Here is a 25573-nt window from a genome sequence, read left to right on the forward strand (position 1 = left end):
ACGTCATATCTAAATAAAGAACTACATTAATGATCAAATCTGAAACCTCTGAGACAACGAATCTGACAGAGCAAACCAAAGAATAGTTTTGAAGACTCCAGTTGTAAATTGGTAAATTATTCAAACAAAGCTAGATTCACAAGTTCAATGTCAGGGTCACATTTAATTTCCAAAACTTATCAAATAAATTCATACAAATGTAAAGAATGGATAGTGGTAGTAAATGCACTTGGTACAAATTCATCAAAGGAGAGCAGAAACAGTCATCGTTGGGTGATTACAGACAGGAGGAAAGGTACCGCTCAACTCCTGACACATACGTTGGCAATAATCACTTTGCTTGTGCTCCAAACCTGCTGCTCATGGTGTGAATCAGAGGTTATAGATCAGAGTCTGTGATCTGGCATTTTTAAATCAAAATTTGAATCCCTTCATCTGCCTTTGTGCATTTATAGTGAGACCAAGTAAAAGATGATGTTTCAACCTGACGCTGAACTATCCCGCTGCCTCGTGACGCTGTCACAGCTGTGTGGTTAAGAGTGGAAAACTGCACCTCCTCAACTGCAGGGACAAATCTTTTATTTTAAATCACAAATAAAAACTCATTGTTGGATTTCATTTTTTTTTTTCTTCAACTTATTTCTGATCAGTTAAGTTTTTAAATGGACATTGAACTCAAATTGTGTGAGAAAGCTGATCTCAGCTGGTGTTATAAACTTTCGAACTCAGGAAAAAAGCCGCTGTGCCCCTCAACTAAATCTTTCCCCACTTTCTCTCGCAATAAACATTTTTCGTCACCAGCTAGAAATGTTACAGTGCACAGACAAGGTGGCTGCTTTCACGTTTCTGCAAGTTAAATTCTGAACCTGAGATCTATTTGAGAGGAGAGGGTTGATACTTTACCTCCTGAAACATGAATGGGTGCTAAAACCTACTTTAAGCACGCCACCAGCTCATGTCTGCCGCCCAGTTACATCCAGGTCTGGGCTGATCAGTAAGTGTGGATCATTAACACTGCTAAATTCTTAAACTGACTAAAATACAAAACTCCAGACATCCTCAAAATGTTGGCTGCAAAAGTGACTTTACTGCAAGTTTTAATATGATATTTTTAAAATCAGCATTTGCAACTTTTCTGCATTTTACATTAAATCAAATGAATTGGACTGAAAGTCTGAAAAGTGAGCCCACCTTCTGCACAATAAAAAAAAAGAAAAAAGAAAAAGAAATAAGCAGGTGGGTAACTCCCTCTCCTTTCCAATCCACATTAAGGGAAAACGATTAAAAATGGGAGGGTGGGACATCTGTACAGTACTTTTTAAACAAATCCATGAAATACAGGAGTTCTGGCTATCACAGTCGTGTGACACCGAGTAATTTCTTGTGTGCCGTGACTAAACTGACGCCATGGCTTTTAAGGTCTGAGTCCTGCTCCTCTGGATCTAAGCATCATTACAGCATCAACTTGCCTCTTCTTTCAACATTTTTCTTTTCTTTTTTTTTTTTAAATGCTGCTCAGATTCCTCAATTTCCAACAAAAGTGTGTGGTTCTGTGGCAGGGTGGCGCGTGCACGCGCACACACATGGCTTCAGCCAGTCAAGCTTTCTGTTACTAAGACGGCTAGTCCCGCTAGCCTGACTGGCCAGCTGAACAGTTTTTACACTGGCTGGTTGTGTTCTGGCGTCCTCTGCCTCTGGAGCTCATTGGTTTGGGTCGAGAAGGAGGTGAAGGAGAGTTCAAACAATAACAGGGAGAGGCTTCGGAGTTGCTGCGGTACCGCAGCTTCATTGCTACTGTTTCACCAGCAATCAGTGGACAACCACTGCGCCACTGACTTCAACGGCCCCTGGTTGGTCTGTAAATGTTGGATGAGGAAGAAAAGAGCTGAAAAACAGGAGAGCAGGCAGGAGATTTGCAAAAAGGTCAATTAGGTTCTCCTGGAGGGGGGAAAGTACATTTAGGAGATCTTCCAGAAGATACTAATAGTGAGATTACAAAAAAAAAAAAAAAAAAAAAGAAAGAAAAAAAAACAGCCTGAGGAAACAGACTAGTCAGTCTACCGAAGGAGCTCTTCGTCTCCTTCCACAGATAGAAAAAAAAGAAAAATAATTCAGGAGAGACTGAGTAAGGCGAGAGCTCGTCTTCACCCGTCTCCTCGGTGAGACTGGCAGGTGGCACAGGCAGGCCGAGGACCAATGAGACGACCAGAGGAGGGGGGAGGGGAGAGACTCTGTGTCCATCCACTGTGACCAAACAACAGGACAATTAGCCTTAAGAGCTCAAACGGGGTCGTTTCCTTGGAGACTGATCTTCCTCTTCATCTTCTTCCTCTTCGTCTTCATCGTCGGGGTAGTCCACCAAACCAACCAGTGCAGTCTGAAAGAAAAACATAAGAAAAAGACTTATTTTCCAGAGGCTATTTACCATCATAACAAGCAGGGGCAAATAAAGACATTTTTCAAAAAGATTACGTGCAACTTTGGTGAGGAGACGTTACCTTCACGACAGGAGCGGCAGGAAGAGCTACTGTTTTTACAGACGAAGATGAGCTGTTGTTTGGAGTGGCGACTGGTGAGGCAGGAGGGACTGCAGAAGCCTTCCCATTGTTGGCAGCACTTGCTCCGTTGGCAGCTCCTGCAGACAGCAACAAAGTGATCAGGCAATAGTCCAAGGGGAGAAAAAAAAAAAAAAAAGGCTTCCTTGTGCTTTTTACATCAATACCCAGCAGCTTACCTTTTTTGGCTTCCATATACTTTCCATAACTATCAGAGAAGTCATCCTCCATCCTCTTCTCCACTGCCTCACCATCTTCATCATCATCGTCATCATTGAACCACAATTCTTCATCTTCGTCTAATGACCGTGCATCTCTACGATATCTGCGGGACGGAGGGCTTCATTAGATATCCAGTTACTTTCCCATGTGATGGAGCAGTGTGAACGCTAAATTTTATACATGTTTGGATAAAAATCAAATCATCATATAATTTATCTTGAGATCAAACTACTGACCTGTTGAGTCTCTGACTCTGCCGGTCTTTTTCCTGCTCATACCGACCTTTCAGGCCCTTGAAAGTCTGTACATATTCAATGGGTTCAAGTGCTTTGTAGAAGTTATCCACAATGTGAGCAATAAGGGATTTGATGTCCTCCTGAAAGACATGGTGGAAAATACTATATTTTGCAAACACAATAAAGATGAGCACGATCATCAGATTAAGAACGAGTGTTTACGCACCACTTTAATAAATTCAAATAGTTCTATGATGGCTGAATTGAGGAGGTTGTATCGGGTGCCGTTGTCCAACAGGGCATTAATGACGGGCTCGAACAGGTTCCCTTTGATGATGTAACGGTTGTAGTACTCGTCCTTCAGACCGATGATCCTGCGCATGAACCGGAGGGCACCTGGGGGGACAATAATAGGAGTCATCAGTATTCACTTATATCCATTGTATTGGATATATACACCAGCTCTATAGCTTAGGTTTATTAAGCTATAATATATATATAAATATAAAAAAGCAATATTTTAGAAAGAACAAGTAGTGTAATGTTGTTTACATAGGAAAGAACTTACAAAGAGCAAGGAAGGTGTGCTTTGAGTTCATGAGCACCAGAACTCTCCTGAGCAGGTCTTTGTTCATGATGTAGGTCTTGATGTGGTAGGTGTGGTGCTCCACACAAAATGTCAGAAGCTCCAAGATCAGTGCTAGCAGCTGAGCCGTCTGAAAGTTGTCTACACAAAACAAACAAAAAAAAGACACTTCAGGTTTGAAAATGAAAAGCATGGGGCTCAGTTTTTCCAAAATACAAATTCAAGCTGCACATTAAATCTTACTTTATACTTTTTCTAAGCATAAGAGAGTTCTTTTGCTAAATTAACACAATTCACAGTACCAGAATATGCAACTGTATGCTGCATTTTCATTTTTTATCAAAGACATGTACCACTTCTAAATCAATCACAGCCACATCACCATTGAAGAGATAGTTATTAATTCAATCTTTTAAATTGTGAGTAAAGAAAACAAACAAGGACTAAAACTAAATCTATATGACTACAAAACAACTCTACCACAAGAAGCGTAATTTCCACTCAAGTCTGAGTGGGATAATCTTCAACTGTAAAAGGTGTTTATGGTTGAGTTAAATACCCACCTGGGCAGACTGGGTTGGATTGGATCTTTGTCGACCCCTCTTGCTGATCTGTATGGTCACACGGAGATATCAGTTGAGATTGATGGGATTTTTTCTGTTTAATCAGTGTGAAACTCTGTACCTCAAAACCCTCAGTTTACCTTTAGAGTTCTTGTCATGTGAAGTGTTGGCCAACAGAGGAGCAGTCAGGACATGCATGCAGTACTTGTAGAAGAAACTCAGGAACTCTGTCTTCTCGGTTTTCTAACGCAAGATAAAAGAGTGTCATTGATGTTGGACAGAGCAAACAACAACTTATAATCCACCCAGTATCAAACAGAGATGTGTACCACCACACAGAAAAGGAAAATCAAGAACTAACAGCCCTCTAACAATTAAAAAACTGTGTCTATCACTCCTTAATGATGACTGTTGTAATAAAAAAGAAAAAAAAAGGTGTCATATTTGAACAACTGCTGAAAACCTAGTTGGTTGTGCTTACATTGGTGGAAGCCAGCATGTTCTCAGGGTCAATGAGTGTCCTGAGAAGACCCATCAACTGGACAGCCCCTCCCAACTCTGGATCAGAGTCACAAATCATCTGCTTGATCACAACGTTTATCAGCAGAACATCCTGGGAAACACACAGAAGGAGATACAGACGTTGTGATGCAGGGTTTACTCAAAGGTTGAGAGTACATGCAGTTCAATAAAACCTTTGCATATGCAGCGACTCTCACCCTTGGAGAATAAAATGTAGTGAGACATATGAAAAAAAGAAAACAAAAAACCCATAGACAACCCAAGTTCAGCGTGGTGTTTCTCAGTGATGATAATCCATACAACACGTGTCTGTCTGCCATCAGACATTATTACATCTGTTAGGCAGAACAAAATAACACCATCTTAAAGAATTACAAACCACCATGAAAATCTGAATATTTCCCTTTTCTTTTATCCTTGGTATTAACTACTTCTTTACATATATGTTTAAGCATCCAAAAACTAATACCTGACATCTTCAACTAGGCTTCACTCTTAAAGGCTCAGTTATGCTTCTGCGTCAAAATGGCGCCGTGCTTACGGCGTGTGGTTTGGATCGACGCAGCGGACACGCCGTCACCTGCGCCGTCACTGACGTGCACCTCCCGAAAATTGTAACTACGCGTCGAGGAGACGCCGTCCACACGCAGACAGAGAGGGCTGTGATTGGTTCGTCTGAAAGCGAAGCATTTCCGGTTTCCGGTTTGAAGCAGTAGTGAACTTCCAGGGCTCTTTTCTTCGTTTATATGTGATTTTTTATTTTTTTGCACAATAGTTGTCCTTATTTCTTTGATTTACTGTGACCGGAAAAAGTCGGATAAACCATTCAGAAAAAGATCGCCAACTAGTGGCCGCGGGGGGTACTGCACCGCGACCAAATGGAGAGACAGAGAACTCCGAAGGGTTCAGCACGGCGTCACGGCTGCGGCGTGTGCTCTGCGTTGGTGTGACGCAGAAGCATAACTCAGCCTTAAGCCTGAGATATACTTGCAGTTCAGTTCAGACGCGTATACATCATGGCCGCCACACGTATCCTGCGTTCATTTGACACGTCGACGTGCACGTTCTCAAAAAGACACTGAACGCGTACGCGACCTGCAGTTCTTGCTCTGGCCGCGAGTGGGTCTGGTCCCGGTCAGATACCAGCTGGCCACAAGTGACGACGCGGAGGTCACTGGCGCTGTTTCCTTTGCCGAGATCGCAACCAAAGCAATGTTATAATCTCCTACATCATCCAATGGTTTCATGTAAACTTGTTTGTTGTTCTAATCTGCTACTGCTACTACCGCTGCTAAATATTTAATCACTTTTCCAACTGTTGCTCTGCTTACTGGCCCCTATCGGTCACCGCCGGTACAATGCGCTCTCCTCGCGTACTACGCGAGCAACGTTGCGGTTGGTGGTGCAGGCGAACGGACGCAAACGGACGTGAACGCAAGCACCAATAGCAAGTATATCCCAGGCTTTAGGGAAAAAAAAGGCAAGATTTTCTTTAGATATGTTTCTATGCTTACATCGTCCGTCTGCTGTGGCTCCTGCATGACAAACTCCCTGACCAACGAGGGGCAGAATTCCACCAGGTAAGAGAAGATGTCAGTGGCTGCAGCTCTCACATGCAAGTCCTCCATTCCCTGATGAAGAAACGAAGGAAATAAAACATGAATATGACAGTGAGTGAACCCATTTAACAACAACATGTACATTTATGATGCACAAAACATACCATGACTATTTCAAGAGCAGGTAAAATCCCCAGATTTGCTAGAGTTTTGAAGAAGGCGTCCCTGTTTTGCGGCTGCAGAGTTTGTGAAAAAGCACAGAATTCCTTCACAAAGTTCACCTGAGGAGGGAAGGAGGATAAATAAATAAATAAAACCAGACAGTTGCTTGGTATGCAGCCCAACACACACACACACACAGCCCTGAAGTCCTTATACACATGAAGAGTTATATGTGGATATTTTAGTTTATACAAATGATAATTATCTGTATCAATAATGTAAATTATTAAAGAAGTTCAATCAATAATGTCATCCTTGTTGCTGTTTAAAAAGCCATTTAAAAGAACCATCACATCAAACTTACTATGGAAACCCCAGTAAATGTTAAACCCATATCATAGATAATATACAAAAAGAACCAACCTACATTATTTATCTGTAATAGAACGTTGTTAAGAGACAGATACGATATGCAGCCTGCTACATTTTTGCCAGAGACAGATACGATGTCCAGCTTTGTGATTTGTTGCAACTTACCAGCTCTCTCCTTTTACTGTCCTCTGTGGCTTCATCTGTGAGCTGTGCAAATACCTCAGTTAAGAACTTCTCGTCCTCCTGTGGCACAGTCAAAACAAAGTTTAGAAATCAACATACATGAAAATCACAGACTGATGCCGATTACGCTTACCACACATTTTTTGCATAATTTTTCCAACGTTTTCCATTTAGCTATATAAAAATAAATAATTTAACATCAATCCCGTGGTCATGTTTTAATGGCAGACACCCATTTGTCTCATGAAACAGAACTTCTCACAATCCATGCAGTTTTGACATATATCAATTTACATGAAAAGACAAAATTTGGGGGAAAAGAAAAAACAAAACTTGGCTCTAATCTGGGCAAATTTTAAACTTGATGAAGAATGAAAGCCCAATAACTTGAATGGGATTGGTCATATTTGCAGAAAAAGAGGGACAGTATAAGGGCACTAATACCAGCGATATCAAAAACATTGCAATTGTTTTAGGATAACTGCCAAACAAAATTAATAACTGACAGTCCTACTCCTAGACACTCTGAATTCAAGTAAATTTAACTGAAAAGGGGGGAAAATGTACTACTTATGCGTTTGATTGGGCATATAAAATAAAATACATCAAAAACATACATAATACATAGCAAGAATGCTTTGATAACACAGAGAGCCCTTAAGAGATGTGGGGGGAAATTTACAGGCAACAAGTAGTTGCCCTTGCAATAAGTTAACTTAACACATTATGAAAACAATTATGGGGTACATATGATGTGCTTGTAGGCATCACAATGCATCTTTACTCATTGCTGTGTAACTTTTCAGGTCTATTTTAATTGGTTAATTGCTGGATTGCAAAACTTGTGGACTTACAGGTGACAGAACAGTTTATAAAAGGCATAAAACATCACAATTTTTTGTGCTTCAGTGTGTGGAAGATTTTCCTTTGGCATTTTCACATGCTCCGATGGGTCATATTTCCATGTTTGAAATCACTATATTCGGAAAAGGAAGTTCTGCTTTTCACTTATCGAGTACGAGTCATCTTAATGTGTAACAGGGAAAACAGACTGTCAACAAAAAATATGATTGTTCAAAACACTGGAAAATGCAATGATATCCAAACTAGAAGATATATTCATTGAAAAATGTATTCTGACAACTATGCTTTATTAGTAGCGTGGTCCGAATCCTTACCTGTAGCATGCTAACAATCTCCACCTTGTTGAAGAAAATAAAAGATGTGAGTGTGGACAGGAAGTTCTCCTCAAACACTGAGGGTGTAGGCAGGATTATGTCCTGGATGTACTGGACCCGGTAGGTCTGGTGGATTTTCTGCCGCAGCTCAGAGTCTGTAATAGGGATTACTTCCTTAAACTTTGCCGTCTTGGTCAGGAATTCCCGGTGTCGTTTTGGCTGAACCGGTGCGGGGTCATACTCAAGGCAACCCACCACATCCATAATGCAGTCGTCCGAGAACATCACCTCAAAGATGGCTGCTTTATTGAGGAACAAGACTCCCCGCACAATCTCATAGAGGTGATGGAGGCCTTCCCTGTTGTCCAGGTCCTCACATACTCTGAAGAGACCCAGCAGTTTCTTGATATAGCCCTCACTCATTAGGGCCAGGGCAAGTTTTTCCCGTCGGATGGGTGAGGACAGGACAGAGGTAACCAGGTCAGCAATTTCCTCAAGTCGGCTTAACTCACAAGGAGGTAGCTCAACTAGGTGACTTGTCTCTGGAATCTCCTCAAAGTGGTCCTCTTCTGACTCATCAATAGGGTCCTGGGTGATGTCCAGAGCAGGGTCCTTACCTTGAACCTGAGCAATAAATGGTTCATAATTATTACACGGAAAAAAATTAAAACATTTTTTTTTTTTAAATCTATGCATCAGTTATTTTGTATTTAAGATATAGTGAACAAACACCAATTGGACAAAAACAGCCCTTTTTGTTAGATGTTACCTGACAAATCTTCTCCCAGATCTCATCGCAACCAGCCTTTTCCTGGAAACTTAGGGCAAGGTCATAATTATCTGCTTCTGACCAAACAATCAGTGTGTCCTGGAAGAGGGGGAAAAAATACACATCCAGTTGTACACAAAGACTATTATGTAATCCACAGGAATTGCAACCATTCATTCACACAGAGACACTGCATACTGATGGCTTTCCTTCAAAGAGTAAGTATTGATAATGCTCACGTATAATGGGCTGAACATGTGCAAGTTTCCTTATGTTTGTACATGTGCATGACCAGGATCAAGTCTTTTAAAACTATAAGATTGTTGTGTAAAGAAAACGCAACAGGCCAAACACATTCTTACCCTGGATCATTTTATTTCACCATTGAATTGTCTCAGTTAAAACAAGAAAAAAACAAATTAAATGTGTTAATTGATTATGGCAAGCTCTACTGTAGCTACTTGTTTTCAAGCTACATGTGTAATTGTAATGACTGTCCAGCAACTGAAACAAGTGCTACACTGAATAAGACATTACACTTATATGTTCAAAATTCTTTGAATATGAATAAAATAAAACGCAGGTGCTCAATATTTACCTGTTGCTTCTGATATGCAGTATTCGGGCTGATCTTCGACTCCAACAGCAAAGACCCTAAAGGACAGTAGCAATAGATCAGAGGAGAAAGGAGAACCGTCAAAATTAACAATGAGGGTTTCTGAAGGGTTATGTCAATTAATCAGTCTGCAAGTGAGCAGGTACCAAGACATTTTAGTTTTTAACTTTACAGTGAAAAAACCCCACAAAAATAAAACAAGTGTTTAGTTATATATTAGTCAGATGATTGTGTGAGGTTATGGTTGCCAACTCCCTGAAAAATAAACAAGGGACACCTCATCGGCAGGACCCGATTGCCTTGACCTTTCCTGGCGTGGTTTTTTTAACCCCTTTTTTGTGAGTGAAACGATTTTTCAACTATTTGACTCGAACCTGAATTGAATTAGATGCATATTTTTGAATGCCATGAACACATGGAAAACAAATCATTATCCAGCAATTCACTTTAGTACAAAATAACAAAATGAACTGAATAAAATAAGTATCTTTTTTTTTTTTTAAACAGAAACCTGTCCCGCTTTGTACTATTTTAACTTAAAATAGTACAAATTAATATAAAACTATAGAAAGAAAGCAGAACATCCATTCTGTAATAGTGCACATTTTTATTGCAGAAAACAAAAAAAAGAAAACAAAGAATCCAAATCAAACATTACATTCAAAAGAACAATTAAAGCCTGTATGTTAAGGAAATATAACGAAAAATGTTGAGTTTGATTGACATACCCGTAGGCGGTGGTAATTTTATTTAATGTTATTTTAATTTTATTTTAGTTGTTTTTATTCACTTAGTTGTTTTTTTTAATTATTATTTTTAATTTATGTTATTTGTGAAAGGGGCAGATCAGATAAGATTCTTCTTCTTTCTGCTCCCTTTTCATTCATAAGTTAGGAACATTTGTATTTGTGTTTGTATTAAATTGTTTTGTTTTTTGAATGAAATAAAGAATAAAATGAAAAATGAAAATGAAATTTCAATAACAAAAGTGTTTAATAAGTTAATAAGTGCACATTTTTAGTGCAATAACAAAAGTGCAAACAGAAAGTCTGTAGAAGACTTGTAAACATATTTGTGCCTCCCAGGCCATGACTGTAGGCTACAGTTGTAGTAAAACAGGAAAAATAAGAAGTGAACTCAACAACTCAATGCCATTTTATGACTATTTTCTGACTCTCACAGTAAAACGGGACAAAGTGCGTCCTTTTCCAGCTCAATACGGGACGTACTTTAGTTTATAAATACGGGACGATTCCGTTTTTCAAGGGACGGCTGGCAGCCGTGTGTGAGAAGTGTTTATATATAAGTGTTGAGCAGCAATAACAAGTTTGCTCTGCGAGGCCCCCACGCTGCACCAGCACGGCTAAAGCCTGATTTATGGTCCCGCGTTACACCGACGCAGAGCCTACGGCGATGTAACGCGGGACCATAAATCAGGCTTAACCCAGCTGCGGCCGGTGGCTCCGCTACTGATCCCCGCCAGCCTGGCCCGGCATGTTCCAGCCCCTGGAGCCCCTGGCTCTCTGCTGTGTTACAGAGGTACCACCAGCAGCAGCCCCAGCCCCCCCCCGGCCAGCAGCAGCAGCTGCCCGCCTGCAGCGCTCCCCCCCGGACTCACCGTCCGCCTCGGCCCGCACCAGCAGCGAGATCCCCCGCAGCCGCTCCACGAAGGTGGACGACACATGGCCGGTGCCCCGGTCGTCCCACTGCCGGTCCTCGTTGAGCGTGTAGACCTTGACCCTCCGCCGGGTGTCTGCCATGGTGTCCCGGTCCGGGCTGTGCTGCTAGCTGCTGCTCTAGCGTCTTCCTGCTAACTTTGTTCCCACCTGCATGGTACTACACATGCACGTCCCCGGCGACTTCACGATGTCTGGGCTGGATTCTGGGGGGCTACCACGTCGACATATTACGTTTTACGACGAAGAAAAGCTGAACCGACCGCCTGGTCTGACACGGTAAAGCTGCGGCGGCAAACAACAACTCCGACGGCCTCCTCGCTACCGTCCACACGCCGCCATCTTGTAATCCGATCTTGTGTTCTTTTTCTTCGTTGATGACGTCAATCACGCTCTAACCGCCGCGGGGCGGGGCTTAGTTAGCGCTGCCGGCGGAGGAGGCTCCGCAGCGCCCCCTATGGGCCAACACATGAATACGACTCTTAGGCCCAATCCCAATACTCCCCCTACTTTCTACCACTAGCCCTACTTTCTATCACTAGCCCTACTTTCTATCACTACACCTAAAAAAGAAGGGACAGATTTTAGAGCACTTGAAATCTTCCCAGGGGCCTGTCCCAATTCACCCACCACCCCTACATTCAGCACCACCCCTAAAATCAGGAAGCTGAGAGCCAAAAGCTGTTTTAATTTCAGATGTAGCGCTGTTAATATGCCACTTTATTAAGTTTTAATATTTTTTCAGTCGTAAAAGTAACCGTTAAGATCCCCAACCCGGGCTCAGTTTATCCAAATAATGCCTGTTAAGAAATTTGACCCGATGTTTTCGGAGATGAGAAGAGCGGCCGGTCCGGGACGCAGCAGCAGCAGCCGGACTACAGACGTGATCGCCCTGCACCGTCGAGAAACCTGCAGCTCTGTTGAGAATTACCGCTTGTTGAAATAAATCATTTAGGAAGATAAATGTTGGTTTAATAGATGAAATCTAACAGTTGTAGCTACGCCTGTTAAGAAATTTGCTCCGAAAATTTCGAGATTTCTGCCTGCTGGCTCCGGAGTTGATTTATGGGTCTGCGTTAAATCGATGCAGAGCCTACGGCGTAGGGTACGGCGTACGGCGCGCGTCGCTGCGTAACCTACGCCGTAGATTCTGCGTTGGTGTAACCCGGGACCATAAATCAGCCTTTATTCTGGCGTGATCTTCGCGAACAACGGGCAAACTAGTGATTTTGTACATTCACTGAGTGAATATTATGAAAGTAAAATATATATTTCTCGCTAGAAAATGTAATCAAAACGCATTTTTATGCAGAAACTAACTCAAAATATTGATTTTATTCACTAAAAAATAAGAAATGTCCGCCATGTTTTTTTTTTTGATTCAGTCCGCAAATGACGACGAAAAGCATTCTGGGAAATTTTTTTGTCCCTAGATCAGCTAGTCAGCATCGGAAAACACTTGCTCCGTAGGGACAGATTCATAGCCACTACAGTACTTTTCGTCACTACCCTTAGGTGGAAAGAGGAATTGGGACACCACTACCCTCAACAGTTTTTTAGTTTGAAGCAACTTTTTTGATTGAAGTAGTTGTTTTGTGTTTGGGCCATAATATGGGTAGGACAGTTGTGTCTTTATCATTTAATTAAAAAAGAAGTTGCTTTAAAAAGAAAAAAATATTTTCAATAAAAAAAAAATAACTTCAATAAAAAAAAAACTTTTCAAATCAAAGAAAAAATGTTTTTGAATGCAAAAAAATATTTGAGACCCAAATATTTTTCTTCTTTTCGAAATTATTATTATTATCATTATCATTATCATTATCATTATTATTATTGCATTGCATTATTGTTACCCTTTGCCCTGCCGGCGGGAGGGGCCCCGCAGCGCCACCTATGGGCAACACATGAATACGACTCTTATTCTCAGAATCAGTCTATTTAGCCAAGTCACGTCAAACAAGACAGGGAATTTGACTCGGTTATTTTCATTCACTCTACAGTAAATTATACAGTATATAGATTATATTAATTATATATTTTTTTTACTTTTTTATCCTTTCCTGCATGTGTGTTGTGGAGTGTACTGCTGCTGCACAAAGCGAATTTCCCCATTGAGGGAGGAATAAAGGGCAATCTAATCTAATCTAAATAGACAAATGACAGCTCTTATTAACATACAATTTAAAAAAAAGTGAAAGGTGCAGCAGTATGAGGTAGACATGGTTATTGAAAGGTGCATTGTTACAGCATATGATTGTGGTTATTATTATTATTATTATTATTATTGCACAGTGATTGATTACTCTGAGACTATGAGTGATGAGAGTTCATCAGAGCAACAGCTTGGGGGAAGAAACTGTCTCTGTGTCTGGAGGTTTCTAACAGACTACTCGTTTTTTAAATAAGACGTGCAAGTTTATTTCGGGAGGCGGGGAACATTGAGTCCGAGTGGACCATGTTCTCTGCCTCCATTGTCAACGCAGCGGTTCGAAGTTGTGGACGCAAGGTCTCCGGTGCCTGTCGTGGCGGCAATTCTAGAACCCGGTGGTGGACACCGGAAGTACAGGATGCCGTCAGACTGAAGAAGGAGTCCTACAGGGCTATGTTGGCCTGTGGGACTCCTGACGCAGTAGATGGGTACCGGCAGGCCAAGTGAGCCGCGGCTCGGGCAGTCCTGGAGGCAAAAACTCGGGTCTGGGAGGAGTTCGGGGAGGCCATGGAGGAAGACTTTCGGTCGGCCTCGAGGAAATTCTGGAGGACCGTTCGGCGCCTCAGAAGGGGGAAGCAGTACTCTGCCGGCGCCGTTTACGGTGTGGGTGGGGAGCTGTTGACCTCGACTAGGGATATTGTCGGACGGTAGAAGGAATACTTCGAGGATCTCCTTAACCCGACTGACATGCCTTCCACTGAGGAAGCAGAGGGTGGGGACTCTGGGGCGTGCTCATCCATCACCCAAGCCGAGGTCACTGAGGTAGTTCGTAAGCTCCTCAGTGGCACCGGGGGTGGATGAGATTCGCCCTGAGTACCTCAAGTCTCTGGATGTCGTAGGGCTGTCTTGGTTGACACGCCTCTGCGACATCGCATGGAGGAAGGGGACAGTGCCGCTGGAGTGGCAAACCGGGGTGGTGGTCCCTCTGTTTAAAAAGGGGGACCGGAGAGTGTGTTCCCACTATAGGGGGATCGCACTTCTCAGCCTCCCCGGGAAAGTCTACGCCAGGGTACTGGAGAGGAGATTACGGATAGTTGAACCTCGGATTCAGGAGGAACAATGCGGTTTTCGTCCCGGTCGCGGAACACTGGACCAGCTTTATACCCTCCGCAGGGTGCTCGAGGGTTCATGGGAATTTGCCCAACCAGTCCACATGTGCTTTGTGGATCTGGAGAAGGCATTTGACCGTGTCCCTCGTGCCATTCTGTGGGGGGTGCTGAGTGAGTATGGAGTCCGGGGCCCTCTACTAAGGGCTGTCCGGTCTCTGTATGATCGAAGCAGGGGTTTGGTTCGCATTGCCGGCAGTAGATCAGACTTGTTCCCGGTGCATGTTGGACTCCGGCAGGGCTGCCCTTTGTCACCGGTCCTGTTCATAATTTTTATGGACAGGATTTCTAGGCGCTGCCAGGCGCCGGAGGGGATCCGGTTTGGGAACCACAGGATTTCATCTCTGCTTTTTGCAGATGATGTTGTCCTGTTGGCTTCATCGGACCGGGACCTTCAGCATGTGCTGGGGCGGTTTGAGGCCGAGTGCGACGCGGCAGGGATGACAATCAGCACCTCCAAATCCGAGGCCATGGTTCTCCATCGGAAAAGGGTGGCATGCCTTCTCCGGGTGGGTGGAGAAGTCCTGCCTCAGGTGGAGGAGTTCAAGTATCTCAGGGTCTTGTTCACGAGTGAGGGAACAATGGAGCGGGAGATTGACAGACGGATCGGTGCAGCGTCCGCAGTTATGCGGTCGATGTACTGGACCGTCGTGGTGAAGAGGGAGCTGAGTCGAAAGGCGAAGCTCTCGATTTACCGGTCAATCTGCGCACCTACCCTCACCTATGGTCATGAACTTTGGGTAGTGACCGAAAGGACAAGATCGCGGATACAAGCGGCCGAGATGAGTTTCCTCCGCAGGGTGGCTGGACGCTCCCTTAGAGATAGGGTGAGGAGTTCGGTCACCCGGGAGGAGCTCGGAGTCGAGCCGCTGCTCCTTCACGTTGAGAGGAGTCAGCTGAGGTGGCTTGGGCATCTGTACCGGATCCTCCTGGACGCCTCCCTAGGGAGGTGTTCCAGGCATGTCCCACCGGGAGGAGACCCCGGGGAAGACCCAGGACATGCTGGAGAGACTATGTCTCTCGGCTGGCCTTGGAACGCCTCGGACTCCCCCCGGAAGAGCTGGAGGAAGTGTCTGGGGTGAAGGAAGTCTGGGCATCCCTGCTGAGGCTGCTGCCCCCGCGACCCGGGAACGGATAAGCGGAAGAAGATGAGTGAGTGAGTGAATTTTATTTCTAATTTTAATGTTATCCCTTGAACACCAAATGTAAATTTACCAAGGCCAAATTATTCGCTTGTGTATAACCAGCCAAGTTTATTCTGATTTTGCCATGTTTTACAGAAAAAAACTTCAGGAGTTCTAGATCCAAAAACAGTCAACAACTTTCATTATCATATTATTTGGGAGCCTACAAGCAGATCTCTATTTCTGAAAAGTTGTTCTTTTTGGAACATGTCTGGCAAAGGGACCTTTAGTGCATCTATTTGAGCCACCGAGATAGGCAGAATCAAATAAGAGTTTTTTCAAAGTAGTTTGTTCAAAGGTGTTAAAACATCCAGCATCCAAGAAAACACATTTTATAAATACCTTGAATTGTTCACTAAATTAGCCTTTTTTTTTAATTAAAAAAAAGTTTTCCTTTTTCCACCTGTATTTAAATAAACCCGATTTGTATCTTCCTTAGAGTGGTTTATAACTTTGGATACAGATTTTAAAAAGGTTGATGGCTTTATTCTTGTAAGATATCGAATTCAAATATAACATTTGAGCAAAGATTTGCATTTCCATGGTTTATTTATAGAAAAAGCTGTGAAATTTACACTGTAAAATATTGCATAATTGTTCTATTACTTACATGAATACAAGGCAACACAAAGCCAACATTAAGAACATAACATTCTTATTCACTTCTCAGACTTTGCTTTTTTCATATTTTGATACTGGCAGCTTAAAGAACACACTTTAAAGCCAATATCAAACCATAAATTCCCAAACCACAAAAGAAGCATTTTTGTGGCGTGATCTGGGAAACTAACAAATATTCTAACTCTGAAGTGTTTTACAAAGTCCAAAAACATTAAGAACATAAAAAAGACATGCTTGAAAAGGTATCACACTTATAGTCAGTATTATTTGTCTCTCAGTTTGTAGACAGTCCCTGCAGCACAATGTCAGCGCCTCAGTCATGTCCTGAACAGGCAGGGGAGCCTCTTTAATCCTCAGTATGTTTTCAGTTCACAACAACATTTGACGCTCTGGACCTTTTAGAAAGGACTGCTCCGTTTCAATCCCCTTCGTAAGAACAGTGATAAGTTATCCTGTTGTGATGGTATGTCACGAGTCTGTGCCGCTCTCCTGGCGGGTGTTCGATCCCATGGAGATGCTCTGTTTCTCACTAAGTGTCTTGATGACAGTCGCAGCTGGAGACTGCAGCACCTTCCGCGAAAGCCTCATCCTGCCGTCTGTCGGGTCCCGTCCAAAGTACTTGACCTGTTAGAAGAGCACCGGTTAGGATGTCCAGCTCGGAGCAGAAGCATAGGAAGCTACATTTAACATCTATTTACAGTAACTGGCACGTACCTGTATCTCCTGTCCCACTTCTAAACCCAAAGCACTTGGATGCTTGATCTATTAAAAAAAAAGAAGGAAAAGAAAAGAGGATGTCAATATTCTTTCCTCTCATACACTCATAAACATGTGAAATGACTGGGAACTAGTCCCCAGAGCTGAATTCACTGACCCGTTTGTGATCCAGTTGGCTGTTGTGCAGCAGGACAGCACTCATGTTGGGGTACAGTTTCACCATCACACCAATATCCCTGGAGCCGAAGGGAGAAATCCCTTAGTGGCTGGATAAATGCTTAAACATCATAGATCAATTTCAGTGCTAACAAATAAGGGATATATGAGCTTACCTTATTTCTGTGATGGTGGCTGTGTATATGGCGCCAAACTCCAGCTGCTGTTCTTGCTGGAAAAGAAGGTAAGGAAATACAAGAATGGGAAATGGACGCCATGTTATGAGATAAAGAGCGAGACGGAGCTCTAATCAGCGTTTGTGAACGGTCCTCTTAACCAGTGAAGACTTACGTCATCTTTGCAGATCTCGCTGATGAAGTCTTGAGCTTCGTTCATGGCTCCTGGCGTTGGAGCGAACACAGAAAATGTCTCCTCGTCCACCTGACTTATCGTAACACCTTCAGAAGGAAAATAACATATTTTCCATTTTCAATAACCTGATCAAAATAATTTAATGTGGTGCCCCCCCTCCCCATCCATCTCCAAGAAACAACAGTACAATTAGAATAAATGAGATTTCTACTGCGTTACTTGAATACCTGTCTGAGCTTGAAGCCTGCGAAGGTTATAACCTCCTGGACCAACGAAACGAGCTCTTCTAGAAACAGGAACCCTGACATTTTCTGCAAACACATTAGAACCCAAATTAAAAACACATATTGTTAAACAGACTGTACTGGAATTCAATGACAAATAAATTAATCTGAATCTGGATAGACATTCTTGGGCTTACCAACAACAGGTCCGTTCTCTTTCCTGCCTTCTCTTGGTCTTGCTATACATTTGTTCATGATCCCCAATATTTCCCTCTTTGCCACTAAAAACACAACAACAGTTAAACAAAAGCACGATAATCACCATAACTGCACTACTTTAGTCTATTGTTACGTATTTTGGGAGGGTTTCTGGGATTACTGTACCTGTGGCCTGTTGGATCGCCTCCATGACCACCTTCAGAGGTAAACCTGGAATCTTCACATCAGCCTGGACATTAAATAAAAGGGAAATAAATCAACTGGAACCAGCATTCAAATATTATTGATTCACTATTGGTAGCTGTCACGTAGTGAATCCTGTTTGAATGGTTCTTATAATAAAACGATGCAATCTAGAAAAGATTCCTCACGTAAGTAAAACAACGCTGGAGCCCAGTCGGGTAAAAATCTATCAATTCATTGTATCTATCAGCTTTAGTTGTATTGGGGATGATGGGAGTTTGATTGAGCATGTCCCTGCTGTCACTGGCAGAAGGGAGAGTGGGCTTCAGACAGGTCACCGGTCCGTTGCAGGGCCACACAGACACGAGCATCCACGCCAGCTCGTGCTCAGTCCTGAGCTCAACTAAGACTCTCCAGTTGACCTGATAAATATGTTCTTGCACCGTGTGAAGAAGCCGGACCCACAGAAAACCCACAGAAGCAGGAGCAGAAACGGCGCTCACCGCAGAGAAAATGTCATATTTTGTGAGGCATATGCATTTAGTTTTCTTTCTAGGATTTTCCCCTACAGATAAAGCCAAACCAGTTATTATTTGAAGTGATCAAACACATTACCTGTAAAGCAGTGATACCCTTGTTTGTCCCTGATAATTTGAAGTCCATGTCTCCAAGATAATCTTCTATTCCCTGTTCAGAAAGCATTTACTGGTTTCATATCTGACATATGCAACATAAGGTAAAAGCTTAGTTTGGGATCAAACTGAGTTACATATGTATATAAAGTAGGGTTGAAGTGTATGTACTAGAATATCTGTTAATAATCTGTAGTCTTCTATCTCAGCAGGCTTCTCAGGGTTAGCCTTGGAGATGAGGCCGATGGCAACACCTGCCACAGCAGAAGATATGGGAACACCTGGCAACACAAAAGTGGACGTGAACATTATTGCAGCATAAACTGTGACTTGAAAGCTTGAAGCAACAAAATTCAGTTGAACAAAATAGCTTTTAATGCATAAGGAAATTAGCAGAACTTGTAAAAATCCTTTGCATTCTGTACTTTTCTAGTTTTATCACAACAATCAACTGTAGCTGCCACATTCAGTCCAGCTGTGGTACCTGCATCCATAAGAGCAAGGCTGCCTGCACATGCTGAAGCCATCGAGGAGGATCCTGAGAGGAGACAATGAGACAATCAGACAGATAAGGCGTCGTAGCGTAGAGGAGACAGCAATCAGCTGTCAGGAACATCAGGAGCACTGACTAATGCCTCACTCCGTGTCAGTGTGGAACTTACAGCTGACCTCGTCAGCTCCTTTCTGATTTTAAAGCAGAGTTAACAAGTTGAATCAGTGTCAAGTTTCTCAGAGAGATCGCTCTGATTGGCCACTTAGCAAAGTGAATAAGCTCAAGACCCTGAATGGCAGGTTTTTGAATCTTGACACATTAAAGCAAAGTGGAGTAAGCTAAAACTATATTGGACATGTATAACTGCTCTAATAATGCAACATTGATAAAAAAAAACATGCATTTCTTTGGTACATAAATGTGCTCTAATTAAACTTTTTTTGTCTCAGAGAAACAAGGAAAGATTTCCACAACTTTTTTTTATCTTCACAACTCTTACCGTTAGACTCCAGCACCTCAGCTGTGACTCTGATCGTAAAAGGGAAATCTTTAGGAACGATTGGCCTCAGACTTTTCTCAGCTAGAGCCCCTGAAAATAAACAAAAACAACACTAAAGGACTAAGATGTCGCAAGTTAAAAATGAATACAAGTAGAGGATGTAAAATGTCAACTAACCGTGTCCAAGCTCTCTCCTGTTCATGCCTCCCATCTTTCCAACCTCATTGGTTGCATATGGAGGGAACTGAAATAAAGTTGAGTTTATTTAGAACTTGGGAACTAAGAAGAAATAAAATAGCCTGTCTTATTTTTACATGTAAATGTAATTGACTTGCCTCATAATGAAGCATGAAGTTTTTGTCTTTGATTCCACTGCAGAAACAAGAAAAACACGAGACAGATATGGGTTAAATTTTCGAGTGGGTTGGTTATAAGTGCATTTACTTTCACAACAGTTTAAACTGGGTGTTTTAGGATCAAAATACAATCAGAAGGAATTAAGTTTAAACTGATAGATGAAGGCTAAGACAGGCTTGATTACATCCTGTCCTCTGTCAGCGTGTTTCACAGAAGACGTTTCAATCCCCCAGACCTGCTGGAGTGTCCTTAGGTAAAATATTAAACCCCTACATTGCCCACCCAATATAATCAATACATTTTAAAAGGTGGTATATATAACTGCGAGACATTTACCTATCAAAAAGTGCTACAAGAACGATAAGTGTAAATCGATGGATTCTTATAATGGAAATTTGAGACTAAAACAAGAAAACGTGTCAGAAGAGAAAACATGATTTTTAAAAAAAAAATTTTTTAGTATTCAGACTCTTACTATGAAGCTGTGATGTTATAAATAATATGTACACCAAGTGGTTTGGCACTGTGCTGAAAAAAAGTGGGGCCTTCTTCAAAAAACGACAACAAAAACATCACTAATCAACATTAACGATTCCTTCTTAAAAGGGATCGCTGCCCCACGCATCCTCATCCCACTATGGACACCTGCCTACGGACTGATAAACAGCAGGGTCTGTTTATTCTTTACTCCAAGGGATGCAAAAAAACATACACATTTTTATCCTCCAGACAAATGACTGTTTTCCTCTCAGTCCATAGTTAATGAAAAGAGAGAGGGTTGCTGAGATTTAATCTTCCCCATAACATGCATTCTTTAAAGCTACAATATACCATCAATATCTTCTATACCGACAATATCTTCATTCATATCTTGATTTTTCACATTTTTATGTTTAGAAATTATACTGAACAACTACTTGGCATCTTAGCTCATAAATCCCCTGCCATCTAGACTTTAGAAAACCCAAATAAGTGTTGTGATTAAAAAACCTGAAACATTTCTGCACTGACAGTTGATATTTTGGTTTTACACCATTGCATAGTTTTTAAAACATGCCATTCTGTTTTTATTTTATTTATTTATATTTTAAGGTCTCCTGACTGTTTTTGTGATAATGGGATTATGTTTGACCAACTCTTATTACACATGTTTTATTCATTTTCTAAATCATTATGAGGATTAATTAGCCCTAATCCTCAAAACTATAAAAGAAGTATGTGATACTGGATGATCATTTTACCTCAAAGCTGTGGTAATAATATCAGTTTTGACGCTGGATTCCAGGGAGTCAAATGTGACGCTGCACAGCACCTACAAGGAGCACAGGAGAATGTTTCCTTCATTAAAGAAATTAAACAACCTTTTTAATGCAACAATTGTCACTATGGAAACCAAGCACACTCATTTATCATCAAACATGTTTCATATTTCAAAACTGCAGCAAGCAGCTTCCGCTCCTTATGAGAAAATTGACGACATTCTCCTTTAACAAAACATATTTTAGAGTTAATGTTTAATTTATATGTTCTTTACATTCTTTACACACCTGCGTCTGTCCTCTCTGAAACAGAGCAGAGCCATGAAGCGGCTTAAAGAGGTCAACGTCGCAGGAAATGTTTCTTAAACCAGTCAATTCCCTTCCATCACACCTTTACAACACACAAAATAAGACAGGCAATGTTTTCCACGATTCAAAATCTCAAACTGGTGTGTCATGGGATTATTATGAGCATCCCTTGCAGACAGCACTTACCTCCTGTACTCATTAAGCACTAAATTACGAAAGATTTCTTTGCTCACAGTGTTGAAAGACTCAATGACTTCAAAAGGCTCCGCCTGAGGGAATTTCTCTGCACATGGAAGACAGTGCCGGACACTTAAAAGAAGAATGGATTGAAAAATAACGAATGTACGATGATGTGTAAGGGGGAAAAAAATTGCTAAACAAAACAAATACCTTTTATGTCTTCCTCGGTTTCTAGTCGTATTTTGTTGATTGCTTCATCTCTTGAAATCTAAGATTAAGATAAAGTTATTGTTGAAAATTTCCATGTCACAGATGAGTGACTGGCATTTTAAGGAAAAATAAACATATGAAGCAAATATCAGGCTGTACCTTATCATGATTGAAATCTGTAAAAACAGCATAGATCCTATCAGAAGATAATCTGGAAGGAAGAAAAACAAATGAAAAAAAAATTGTAAAAAATCCAGTTCCTTCTGGCATTTATAACGTTAAGGCTTCAAGTTTTCTTTCTCAATCAAAGGTCTCACCTCCGAACATGATCCACGATTTCTGTTGGAGCTGAGAACATTTTGACGGGCGTACGCTTGGTGACCTTCTGCTCTCGTGCCAGCTGCTGGATGGCGTGGATAATCTGCTGGCTGTGTTTGACTCCAATCTTCACTGCATGGCAGAAGTCCTGTTGCAGCACGTTCTCAGCTGAGGCCTCAATCATCACTGGCAGACAAAAGAGTCACATGGAACATAAGACACCTATGACACAGACATTCAGGATGCAGAAGACGGGCTCAAAGCCGCAGATGCTCTCAGGATGAAAAAAACTTTAGCAACCTAAAGTTCAGTTTGAACGACTAAATGTGAACAAATCTATGAAGCCATTAATGTTATGGAGCTCAAGTCTCAAAAGTGCAAAACTTACCCACTTGACTGCTGGGTGCTCCTGCCACAATTAGGTTTAAAGTGCTGGAGGCCATCTCTTTTCTTGTGGGGTTGACTAATAACTCTCCATTAACCAGTCCTACTCGCACAGCACCTGTAAATGCACGAGGAGGGAGAAAACCACATTTAAAACTACAGAACCGTTTTGAGAAGACCAGGGATAAATCAAAACTTGTGTAGAGCTAAATCTGTTGTTTTCCTCACCTACAGGTCCTTCCCACGGGATGTCTGACAGGGCCAGAGCAGCAGAAGCTTTAATAAAAGAAAGTATGGGGTTACGTGAGGGTTTAAAAACCTGTGGAAAACATGAATAGCTGAAATATTACCTCACCTGCATTAATAGCCAGCACATCTGGATCATTTACACCATCAACTGCAAGCAAGTTACAAAGGATCTGCGGGAGGAATAAACACAGATACGGAGAAGTCACAGACTGATGCACATGAGTGTCAGCTTAAAAAAAGACATACTTACATACACACACGCATACAAACATAGCTGTGACAATGGTTTCAAAATGAACTGACCTGAGTGTCATAAAAATAACCAGCCGGGAAAAGTGGTCTAATTGACCGATCTGACCAACAGAGAGAGAAAAAGTTAGTTAAAATATTAAAAGTAAAATATCAGCACGAAGAGATGGAACCTAAAATCTGCACATTTAAGAAGGCACATTCTTCTCAGCTCACCGATGAGTCTGCTGGTGAGGATCTCATTATCGGTAGTGCCAAGCTCTCGCCTCAGATAGTTGGTGGGGATTCGACCTGCAGCAGCGGCTTTCTGTCTGTAGTCCACCTGTCAATCAAAGTGGGATTTCACTTACTAGAAAAGCCAGTCAGTCATGAAGGAAAAAAAAAGTCAATTCTACAATATTATGTAACAGGACAGAACAAAAGCACAACCTGGATTTAACCAGGAGCTTCTCCATTTTAGGAAATATCTAACTTTCAACTGTTCATATGAAGTTATAAATTCAATTAAATCAAATACAATTTTAAAACATGGTAAGGACCAGATTATAAGATAGATACTTGATTCATGGTATTTTACATCATCTGGCTCCTAAGGTTTGAGTGTTCAATCAGATTCATGAAACAGATGCATAGTTTTATTACTATGGACATACCACGAGCGGCATGAATTGAGATGGAGAAGGTTTCGTTTTGCTGACAGCAGTCACCATCACTGAAGTCTCTCCCAGCTGGAGGCAGATGAGAAGAAAGTTACTATGCAACTCTACAGTTCACATACTTTTCTTGTCATTAAGTTGATTTTTAACAAATTTTGTTCAGAAACTTAAAAAAAAATAATTTATATATACATTGTCATGGTTTGAGTAATTAATATAAACTCATATAATAAAGGGGCTAAAGATGGCAATTTATCTGTGTCACCTGCAAGTTTTAGGTAATTGCAAGTTCATATCTGAATAACACATTAATTACATTTATGACTGAATCTACAAAACAGGGATGGTGCTAAAAAGATTTGCCAACAAAGTTGATTATGAAATAACAATCAGCAACTCTTCATATTATTAGTTAGAACAGAATATGATAGAATCTTTATTGTATTTGTATAATACAACAAAACTTCAGATGAGCTACAACAGGTGCCTCTCGTAGTAATATTCAAGCACAAATAAAGCAGATTTCCTTCCATCCAGACCAGACTCTTAAACTTAAGATGGTCAAATTATTCTCTTTTTTTGTAGTTGTCAGTTGCAGCATTAAATATTTGACACACTTTATGTTTAAGGAATGAAAGTTAATAAAATAATGTTTATTTAGTATGGCTGGAGATTGAACAAGATACAACACAACTATACAAGCACAAAGTAAATAAAGAACAACATAGGAGAAGAAACTTAACAATGACATTGAGAATCTGAAAAAGTTTAATTTTATTTTTATAAACCTGTACAACAGCAGATCCATCAGCAAATCTGGCGAACCTCCCTGAGGAGATTTCAAGTTTCCTACAAAACAGAAACACACATCTCTGAGACTAAACCACCACCCGAGCAGCATGATTGCTCCTGAACGTGATAACAAAGCAGTCTGACATCGAACAGAAAACACATCATACTTAGAAACCTTGCTGAATCTGATCATAGATAAAGAAAGACAAAAGAGAATCAGGAAAGTCAACTCACTTCTCTCCAAGGTCCACTCCCACTCTGCGGGGGTTTGTGTGGCTGCTAAAGACGCTCCGGGAACATAAACGGACATGAAGGCGGGCAAACGAGCTACCCACACGGAGAAAATACCTCATACTTGGAGAACCAGGGCACAAACCTAAGAAATATTTCAGCGGACAGTCAGAGCCCTCGGTTTACATATGCGCCTGAATGAAGGCTGCCATGACAGTTTGTCACGTGTACGGAATGACGTAACGAAGGCGTGACTTCTGATTGGCCCGATGGAAGCGCGTGTGCAGCATCAAAGTCTCTCCTGTCAATCAAGGGCCGTTCCGCTTTGTGTCTAACATTCATTTTATTTATCCCAAAGATGAATCAAGGTGAATTTTTCTAATGTGGTCAAATAATATTACATCCTCCATTAGTAATATTTTACCACCATGTGTTCTTAACCCTTAAACAGGCAGGAGTGGAAAATGAGTTGTAAAAAATAATTTAATGCCACTAGGCCTACTTATCTCATTTGCCTCTAAGTAAAACATTTCAACAATTAAAACTTGTTTTGTATATTTTAGAT

General features: G+C 41.5%; 2 protein-coding genes across 3 annotated transcripts; both read right to left on the bottom strand.

Annotated features, from left to right (window-relative positions):
- Positions 1 to 135: 135 nt before the first annotated feature.
- On the bottom strand, positions 136 to 11567 carry ppp4r3b (protein phosphatase 4, regulatory subunit 3B). 2 transcript variants are annotated; one of them, XM_061744655.1, is made up of 16 exons: positions 11142 to 11567; positions 9506 to 9561; positions 8908 to 9006; positions 8139 to 8762; positions 6943 to 7020; positions 6408 to 6524; positions 6199 to 6315; positions 4644 to 4775; positions 4303 to 4405; positions 4163 to 4210; positions 3582 to 3740; positions 3240 to 3409; positions 3014 to 3153; positions 2735 to 2880; positions 2499 to 2635; positions 136 to 2377 (listed from the first exon to the last, which is right to left on the bottom strand). In XM_061744655.1, exons 1-16 carry the CDS (start codon positions 11281 to 11283, stop codon positions 2273 to 2275), a joined length of 2373 nt encoding a protein of 790 aa, XP_061600639.1. In that variant the 5' UTR covers positions 11284 to 11567; the 3' UTR covers positions 136 to 2272. The 2 variants fall into 2 exon arrangements, with proteins under 2 accessions (XP_061600639.1, XP_061600638.1); XM_061744654.1 differs by having other exon boundaries at positions 2499 to 2880.
- Positions 11568 to 15835: 4268 nt separating this feature from the next.
- Positions 15836 to 25227, bottom strand: LOC133463226 (polyribonucleotide nucleotidyltransferase 1, mitochondrial). The gene is made up of 28 exons (XM_061744628.1): positions 25012 to 25227; positions 24774 to 24834; positions 23983 to 24057; positions 23546 to 23651; positions 23384 to 23433; positions 23187 to 23250; positions 23060 to 23107; positions 22836 to 22949; positions 22447 to 22633; positions 22289 to 22340; positions 22130 to 22187; positions 21926 to 22022; positions 21719 to 21821; positions 21413 to 21483; positions 20150 to 20186; positions 19992 to 20058; positions 19815 to 19904; positions 19307 to 19360; positions 18994 to 19103; positions 18806 to 18877; positions 18173 to 18236; positions 17986 to 18069; positions 17792 to 17875; positions 17544 to 17650; positions 17369 to 17424; positions 17194 to 17272; positions 17034 to 17081; positions 15836 to 16943 (listed from the first exon to the last, which is right to left on the bottom strand). Exons 1-28 carry the CDS (start codon positions 25128 to 25130, stop codon positions 16788 to 16790), a joined length of 2313 nt encoding a protein of 770 aa, XP_061600612.1. The 5' UTR covers positions 25131 to 25227; the 3' UTR covers positions 15836 to 16787.
- Between the last annotated feature and the right edge of the window lie 346 nt (positions 25228 to 25573).

Source organism: Cololabis saira, chromosome 17, assembly GCF_033807715.1.
Source record: "Cololabis saira isolate AMF1-May2022 chromosome 17, fColSai1.1, whole genome shotgun sequence".
Taxonomy (NCBI): Eukaryota; Metazoa; Chordata; class Actinopteri; order Beloniformes; family Belonidae; genus Cololabis; species Cololabis saira.

Coding starts and splice junctions, on each gene's coding strand:
- ppp4r3b (XM_061744654.1), bottom strand. CDS start 11,283: ATGGCAGACACCCGGCGGAGGGTCAAGGTCTACACGCTCAACGAGGAC. Junction 7,021..8,138: donor AGATTGTTAGCATGCTACAG/GTAAGGATTCGG, acceptor ACTGTGCCACAG/GAGGACGAGAAGTTCTTAAC. Junction 4,776..6,198: donor AGCCACAGCAGACGGACGAT/GTAAGCATAGAA, acceptor TGTGTTTCCCAG/GATGTTCTGCTGATAAACGT.
- LOC133463226 (XM_061744628.1), bottom strand. CDS start 25,130: ATGAGGTATTTTCTCCGTGTGGGTAGCTCGTTTGCCCGCCTTCATGTC. Junction 19,905..19,991: donor CAGGAGAGAGCTTGGACACG/GTTAGTTGACAT, acceptor GTTTATTTTCAG/GGGCTCTAGCTGAGAAAAGT. Junction 19,361..19,814: donor TGAGGTGCTGGAGTCTAACG/GTAAGAGTTGTG, acceptor GTCTCCTCTCAG/GATCCTCCTCGATGGCTTCA.